The sequence below is a fragment of the Staurois parvus genome, unplaced genomic scaffold (genome assembly GCF_062004578.1).
Source record: "Staurois parvus isolate SC_StPar_1 unplaced genomic scaffold, SC_StPar_1.0 ptg000145l, whole genome shotgun sequence".
Lineage (NCBI taxonomy): Eukaryota > Metazoa > Chordata > Amphibia > Anura > Ranidae > Staurois > Staurois parvus.
The window spans coordinates 18387470-18396237 of record NW_028317941.1 but is presented as its reverse complement, the minus strand read 5'-3'; the positions used below and the strand labels follow the sequence as shown (position 1 = coordinate 18396237).

Below are 8768 nucleotides of genomic sequence, written 5' to 3'. Positions count from 1 at the left end.
TACACTGTCTCAATGTAGTTTGAAATATGTACTAGAATCCAACTTCAAGAATTAGTATGTGGTGCAATGTACATGGTGTATGGATTGCTACAGGTCCAAAACAAAATAAATATGTGTAAAGGCTTAGAAACTAGTTTATAAGGGAAACAGACTCACATAAGATAATTTAATATCTAATATCCTCATGAAATGAGTAATGAAATAACAAGAAGCATAAAATTATAAACAGCAAAACAATTTTCAAAACTTTTAATATCTGAACAATCAAGCAATCTCCAAGTCTGATTTTAGCGAGAACAACTATATAGAAGAGTACAATAAGCACCACTTAGCAGCATGTTTGAATGAATTATTCATTTGTTTTGACGCTTTTACCATTCTTGTGTTTCAGGCATTTGCTGAAAATTAGAATGTAGGCCTTAGTAACTGAGGTGAGTAATCCGTCAGTAGAGACACCATCACGCCCTAAGGAGGACAAGATGAAACACTGTTATGGAGGTAAAAAAAATGGCAATTAATCTGTAGGATAATTAAGGCCATTGATTGAGAAGCATGTCCCCAGATACAGGGTTAGATTTAGGTAGCCTGATATTTTGTATAACTGGTCAAACTGGGCAGATATGAATATTTGGGAATATAGCTAGGTCATGTAGGGAACAATGGAAGTAGTTCTACAATGACTACATACAAGGGCAGATGCAGTTTTCTTATGATTTTATATTCTGCATCACTTGTTCTATGTCCAAGCTGATACTGATCTTTTGGAAGGATGGAAAAGTAGGTGCTGCCTTTTATGCTTGCTGATTGGCATATCTTAGACTAGTAATTATTCAAAATATGAGCAATTTTAATCAGATATATTTTACATGCTAATACTGCTAATAATTTTGCATAATCTACAGTTGTGGCCAAAATTATTCAACCCCCAATGCTGTAAAGGGGTTTAGGGACTATAGTGTACATTTGGAATTGTATTCAGAATCAAATCCTACAAGGACGTTGTAACTACCCAAATGCAACTAAAATGACATCAATTGTTTATGTAATACAGTAGTAAATGGTTCTTATGTGGTTTCTTCATTGCCACAATTATTCAACCCCTTAAAGACTACCACTCTGAAGAACAGAGGTTCATACAGGTGCTTTCCATCAGGTATTGAAAACACCTGTGGATGTCACCGAGCAGCAATCAAGCATAATAAGCACCAATTAGGCAGCTTTAAAATGACTGTGATACTCAGCTCCTTCTAGACATTTACTGGTGTGGTTACAAACATGGTGAAGGCAAGAGAATGGTCCAGGAAGACAAGAGAAGAGGTGATTTCTCTTCACAGGAAGGGCAATGGCTATAAGAAGATTGCAAAGATGTTAAACATACCAAGAGACACCTTAGGAAGCATCATTCGCAAATTCAAGGCAAAGGGCACTGTTGAAACGCTACCTGGTCGTGGCAGAAAGAAGATGCTGACTTCGACTGCTGTGCGCTACCTGAAGCGTAGAGTGGAGAGAAGTCCCCGTGTGACTGCTGAGGAACTGAGAAAAGATTTGTCAGATGTGGGTACAGAAGTTTCAGCCCAGACAATAAGACGCACACTGCGTAATGAAGGCCTCCGTGCCAGAACTCCCAGGCGTACCCCCTTGCTGTCTCCAAAGAATAAGAAGAGTCGACTGCAGTATGCCAAAAGCCATGTGGACAAACCACAAAAGTTGTGGGATAGTGTTCTGTGGACTGATGAAACAAAATTAGAACTGTTTGGGCCCATGGATCAACGCTATGTTTGGAGGAGGAAGAACAAGGCCTATGATGAAAAGAACACCTTGCCTACTGTGAAGCATGGTGGAGGGTCAATCATGCTTTGGGGCTGTTTTGCTTCTGCAGGTACAGGGAAGCTTCAGCGTGTGCAAGGTACCATGAATTCTCTTCAGTACCAGGAGATATTGGATGGAAACGTGATGCAGTCCGTCACACACCTGAGGCTTGGGAGACGTTGGACCTTTCAACAGGACAATGATCCCAAGCATACCTCCAAGTCCACTAGAGCATGGTTGCAGAGGAAAGGCTGGAACATTTTGGAGTGGCCATCGCAGTCACCAGACTTAAATCCGATTGAGAACCTCTGGTGGGACTTAAAGAAAGCAGTTGCAGTGCGCAAGCCTAAGAATGTGACTGAACTGGAGGCCTTTGCCCATGAAGAATGGGCGAAGATACCCGTAGATCGCTGCAAGACACTTGTGTCAAGCTATGCTTCACGTTTAAAAGCTGTTATAACTGTAAAAGGATGCTGTACTAAGTACTAAGATTGAATGTCACTTGGGGGTTGAATAAAACTGATAATGCTGTGAGCACAGAAAAGACATTTGTGGTTATTTCATTATAACTGTTATGTTATATTTGTCTGACCTACAAGTGCCTCTTTAATGTAAATGTAAGCAAGATGACTGAATGATCAAAAGCAATGTCAAACTGGCCAAAACACTCAATTTCAGTGGGGGTTGAATAATTTTGGCCACAACTGTATGTTACAAGTCTGTGGCTACATGAAATGTAATGTAGCCATTTGCCTCATATTCTTAATTTTTTCCTACGGAAATCCAGAAGGGTTGAGTGATTCTGCTATTTTGAATTCAAGGAAATGCTGACTGCCATGGCTGTAGCAGGGGATTTAGATCTTCCAGATCCCCCAACATGATCTATTTAAGCTGGTACCTCATTCTACCCCTGATCAACTCTCTGTCTTCCTGAGTAATATCCCCTAATATTTAAAGGATTTGTACAGGACAGGATGAAATGGGTCTTTAACCCACTCCACTTGACACTATCTTGCACGTCCCCTATAGCAAATGATCCTCTATTTATCCATCATAGTTAGAAGGCAAATGTTCCTACATATTGCTATTTTTTCTATTAAGAACAGTAGGCAAGTGACTATAGGTGGCAAAGACATGGGGGCTACTTTTCCCTGTATAATTGTTGGCCACACATTTTCTCCATTTTCTCTATATCAGTAGGAATAGTCATCTCATTCTCCACCAGCAAAACAAGAACATGTCCTTGTGGTCCTACATTGAGGTAGTAATGAAGGTGTCGAAAATTGCACTCTACCAGGCAAATGCAATAAAACTCAGTGCCTGTACATATAAGCAAGCCAATAACAGCCATTTGTCTGCCACAGTGTCTGCGATACCTTATTATCTTTTTTTTTAAGAGAACAACTTTGAATGCATTAAAAACGTATTGCTTTAGTATGCAAAATTATGACGAGGCAACAGCGCGATCGGCAACCAAGTGGTCCCTTTGGGACCAACTAGCTAATCCCAGATGTATTTGCTGGATACAAATCATTTAGCTTGTATAGCACAGTGCCATTAAAAACCACATAAACAGTGCTGACACAGCACATTGCAAGAATTGTGTATAATATTCTAAAATAAATGATGGCAGATAAGTGAATAATGCATTTGGAATCTGAAGGATTATTAAAGATCATCTCCAGCCAAAACATTTTTTCAATTTTGTAGTGAAGAGTGGAAAAGTGTTGGATCCTCTGTCTGGTTTTAACTAATGTCTCTGTCTGCATTGGGTAGATTTACTGTCACTTTTTGTGCAGTTGAAAAGTTTCAATCACAGCAGGAAGAACAATTATTTAATATGGTGGGTAAGGGTCAGAACCACTGAAAGTTTTTTATTGCACTGTGTCTACTCTCACTTCATGTTTCAGTGACAGTGGAATATCAACTGGGGAGAAATATTCTCCAAGGAGGGCAGAGACATCAGAATTGCCTTGACAGAGATTCTTACTCTTACCCACTCTATTGAAAATGATAAAATAATTTTCATAGGAGTTGGGCTTTAAAGCTGAATTTAAGGTATTTTTTGCATAGTTACACTGGTCCAGCATGGACCAATGTACATATACATATTCCATAGCTGTGCGACTGCTGTGGAAGCAAAAAATTGCTGCAGCAGCCATTGCTACTATAGTGATCCTCACTGACTTTTGGGTCCCATGCACAATTCACAGAATGCCTTGTATTTTTCTCAATGAATACAAGGCAACCTCTGACTGGACAAGCTCAAATTGATAGATAGATGCTGCAGAAGCCGAACATATCAGCCTAACTAAAATGTTCGAAAACCACCAAACTAGGGATGCACCAATAACATTTTTTTACAGCGAGTACCGATACTTTCTATTTTTGTACTCATCGATACCAAGTAACTGATACCTGCAGGGCAACTGTTTTGTTTACACTTCAGCTGGAGATCACCGGAGAACCAGTGATCAGTAGTTAAGGATGCGGCTCCCCGCTCCTTAACCACTTCGGCTTCCACACATGTTTACCCCTTATGGTCCAGAGCAATTTTTACAGTTCTGCTATGAACCTGTTTGTTCAGTGAACTTTGTTATTACTTAAAATGGAACTGCACTGCATTTGAGTACCACAAATCATTATGTGCATTATCACAATGGACATCAACCCACAGCTCTATGTGTATTACAGTTCCACTCATTGTGAATGGCACCCCAACTCAAATTTCAGTAACGCCAACACACAACACAAGGTAACATCCAATAGTACACATACCATGCATTGAGGTCCATTGCAGTGCAGTAGCATTTCATTAATGCAGAGCATGTTAACATAATGTGACATAATAGCCCACAATGTACCAGATAAGTCTGCATCCTCTAAGGTGGTCTTAAATATTGCCACACTGTGTGTGACAATAACTAAAATGCAATAAAAGCCATCAATTCACAATTAAGTCCAACAACAACAGAATGCTCTGGATTTGGAGTCTTTCTATCAAACCCAAAGAAGCTCTAATAAGTTTGCCATGAGGTGTCACAAATAGTTGCAGTACAGTATATGATATATCAGAAGAGGTGCAATATTGTAAAGAATAACAGGGTAAATCTACAGTATATAGAAATTTTCCAGCTGTAGTCATTGCACTCTGACGAATGTCAGAATAGTTAAGTACAGGGCCTTTTTTCAGCGGGAACGTTGAGTTCCAGCACCTCCATTAATATATGTAATGGCAAAGGGTGCTGGTGTGTGCTGGAAGGTCTATTGATGCTGGCTGCTGGGGAATCTATTGTCTCTGGAGGGGATCTATTTTTGCATGGTCTATGTTTGCTGGTGGAGGATCAATTTTTGCTTTTGTTACCGAGGTTCTTTGTTGCTCCGGGAGTCTATTGTTGCTGGCTGCAGGGTATCTATTTTACTAATTTTCTTGTTATTAACAAATTTCACACAAATTACTTAGCACCACAAATGGTTCTTTTCTGTGTATGCTCTATATCTGTTTTTCTCGTATCTTTTTAGTAATGAGCCAGGGAAAAAAAGACCACTTTTCCCCCTCAGGCCTGTCATTCTCTGAACAGACTGATGAAAAATAATTTCTAACTAGGTGCGTTTTCTAACTGCCTGTTTTTATAATAGCTTAGGTCTTGTTTTATACTTTATTATTATATATATTGCAAAATTGTGTCTATATTGATATTTGTATGACATTGCTTTTACCTATAGCGCTGCACCTTTATTATCTCTATGCTATATTGTTTTATACAGTCACTATACTTTATACTTTGTTTGAAATGTATTTGTGGTGTCAGAATTACTACCATTAACCAGGATTAAAGCAGTTGTAAACCTTTATATATACCCACTGAAGTGACAAGCCTCAAGTTATAAACAGAGATCAACACATCCTTCTACATATTGTAAGTTGTACCTGTTTATACAGTATATGACCCTCTCTTCTCTATAGCCTTCTAAAACACACAGATCAAAGGCTATTTCTCAGGTCCAGCAGGCAGGGGGAGAACAGCTGATGTTACACACTTCACAGCATATATGTGTGTGTAATCTGGGATGTGAGTGAAGGGAAAAACACCCACCTTCTGTGTGCTGGAGGGAGGCAGACCCAATCTTCCCAGATTCTGTGGTATCAGCATAGACTGTCAGAAATTAATCATGCAAATAGCAGAGAAATGACTGAGCAGACAGAAATCACTCTGTGTGTTATGGATTGGGGATAATACACACTATAGAGTGATATGTTCTGTTCATTTTTTATTGCAGAGGTTTACAATCACTTTAAAGTGGAGATATCATTGCGCAAGTGTGCAAAGTATAAGTAAAAGGAAGTGCTAGAGAACCAAACAGCTACTGCTTGTTACAGTTATCACCATGTGTACACTACATACAGCCATTAAGCTGCATATCTGAAAAGTGCTCTGCACAGGCATGAAAAAACAAAAATTGTATATGAAATAGACTAGTGCTGGAGCAGAAGGGCTTAGCTTAAACATATTTCTGATCAATCATACCATGATAGTCCACTTTCTGTTTTCTGCTTCTTGGAAAACCAATGATTTGGGACAGTAGAAAACCTCATCATCAACTTCTTCAGGCTTTCTTGGCAAACAGTGAAGAAATATCCAGTTGGGAGCAGCTAGTTTTGCAGTCTAAGGAAAAGCAAGAGGAAAACATATAACATGTACTGTATAAACAGAACATTTGTGTACCTATTCATCATGAATTTTTTAGATTTGCGGTGTGTGGTTGTTAAAGTCCACCCTTTTGCTGTCGCACATATATGTTGGGCGGTTGTAAAGGGATTAATAGGAGTTTGAGCTCCTGAAAATATTTTAGATTCCATAATTCCATTGGTTTTTTTTGTTGTTTTTTTTTTAATTAACGGGGGTTAATTATGTAACAGTAGAGAATGCAACATTTCTTCCCCTTTTGGGTAGCCAAGAGAATTGAGAGATGAGATCCTGGGTGAGGGTACACTGAAAGGAGAACATTAAAGGATAAGTTAACCTTTTAACAAAAAATAATAAATGCACATTTTTGCAGGTAAAAATATGTGCATTTAGTATTTTTTGTTTCTGGAACCTCTAAAGCATTGCATGGGCGAGCAGATACTCAAAGAACTGGCTGTGTAGTGCCATGGTAGTTCATTGAAAACTACAAGCCGACAGCTGCAAAAACTGTGGGGACTTGTAGTTTTCATATTCACAGAATACTGTGAGTTAAAAATTGTGACAGCTAGCAGGGACGAGAAGATCCTCCGCTATCTGTCACAACAGGGATTGTGGGGGTGCAGGGGCTGGTCCATTTGGAACATGTTACAACCGGAATATGAGCTTATCCTTTAACCACTTCCCATCTGCCCTATAGCAGTAATGCTGCTACAGGGTGGCACAGGTGCGCAAAATCATGTATATATACGTGATTTCGCATCTCTGGGTAGGGGGGCGCTATTCGCAGCCTCAGCTGTCAAGCACCGGGTCCCACCCGGTGCTTACATGCCGACACTCGGTGATCAAGGAGCATTACCGACAAAGGGATAGAACTGTAAGTAAACAATACAGTTCTCTCCCCTATCAGGTCCTGCACACTGCTATGCATGGCTTTTCATAGCAAAGCCATGCAAAGCAGTGTGCTTACAGTGAAGCACACACACAGCACATAGTAAAACAGCACACAGTTAACCCTTTGATTGCCCCACATGTTAACCCCTTCCTGCGCAGTGCCATTAGTACAGTGTCAGTGCTTTGAAAACAAGAGAAAAACACATGTTCTGCGCTCTCCTCTGTACGATACAGTGTTACACTGTGGAGGATCTCTCTTCTTCTTTCATGGCAATTATATGATCCGTGTGAGTAAGTTGGCTGTATTGCGGTACCTATCTTTGCAAGGGGAACCTTTGATGTTTATGAGCCACCATTGATGGGGATTTTCTCTGGATATTGTATATTGAGGAGTTATCCGTGAAGGATCCTGGTGTGATCCGAAAGGCGCACTGGCCCATTGGGTCGCAGTAAGGAGGTGAAGGGGCATTTTAGCCATTTAAGGATTCATATCGGCTTGTACACGCATGCACCATATCACCTGCATGTCCTTGAATATTGGATCACCTCTTGCAGTTTTGCACTTTATTGGACGCTCTTTATTATATATATATTTTTATCTCACTATTTTATGTATATTTCATTATACAGTTTTTTCTACATATGAATTGTTGAGATTTTACAGAGGTTTTGAGTATGTTTATCATGTGTATATTGCTTTTTTGAGTTTGAGCACTTGTCACTTTATGTAGGATTTAGCCCCTATTTTGGGATACACTGTTCATTGCACTTTATTTATGGTTCTATAATCCCAATTTTGGGATTGGGGGGATGAGTTTTTATTCATTATATTGGGTCCAATTTAGGACCAAGTTGTCATATTCGCGTTTATTCACGTTTTTTGGCAGTATTATGTTAGATTCCTGGAGGGTCAGATCATAATTTATTCATTATTTTCACTGATTTGTATATATATGTTTATTCGTTTATGTTTTATACAGAAAGAGCGCTACACCATTTTATTTATATTTATAGTTGGGCTGCTCCTTCCCTGCCACACAGGTGGTCCTCTCTCTGGGGGCCAGTGAAGTCCCAAGTTTTCAGTTTCTCAAGGTCCTCTGCCTGCAGGGCAGCCCCTCTCCATCTGGCCCCCCTCACAGGCTCCTGCCTGCAGCCTTTCTCATCCTTCTCTCTCTTCCACCTGAACTCTCCTGCAGCTGAGCAGGCTCAATCACCTTTAAAGGTTGTCCTGGCCCCTTACAAAGCTTCCTGTTGGGGATTGGCCAGGCTCCTGCAAAAGAGCAGATCAACCACTCCTTAGATCCACCCACTGCTTCTAGACTTTTCTCCAAAGTTCTAGAGCAGGGGGAAATCCCAGAAAGCTGGTCTGCAGAGCCTCTC

The 8768-nt window shown here is 40.0% G+C and overlaps 1 protein-coding gene across 2 annotated transcripts in view; it reads right to left on the bottom strand.

Moving 5' to 3' along the window:
- Positions 1–234: 234 nt before the first annotated feature.
- The window catches only part of OTC (ornithine transcarbamylase), a 96383-nt gene continuing 87849 nt past the window's right edge, over positions 235–8768 (bottom strand). The window contains exons 9-10 of one of the 2 annotated variants that reach the window (XM_089673915.1): positions 6339–6476; positions 235–465 (exon numbers count right to left, since the gene is read on the bottom strand). In XM_089673915.1, coding sequence (XP_089530041.1) covers positions 406–465; positions 6339–6476 — 198 coding nt within the window. In that variant the 3' untranslated portion in view covers positions 235–405. Of the gene's footprint in view, positions 466–1392; positions 1534–6338; positions 6477–8768 lie in introns of those variants that run through there. The other variant, XM_089673914.1, reaches the window with a different exon arrangement.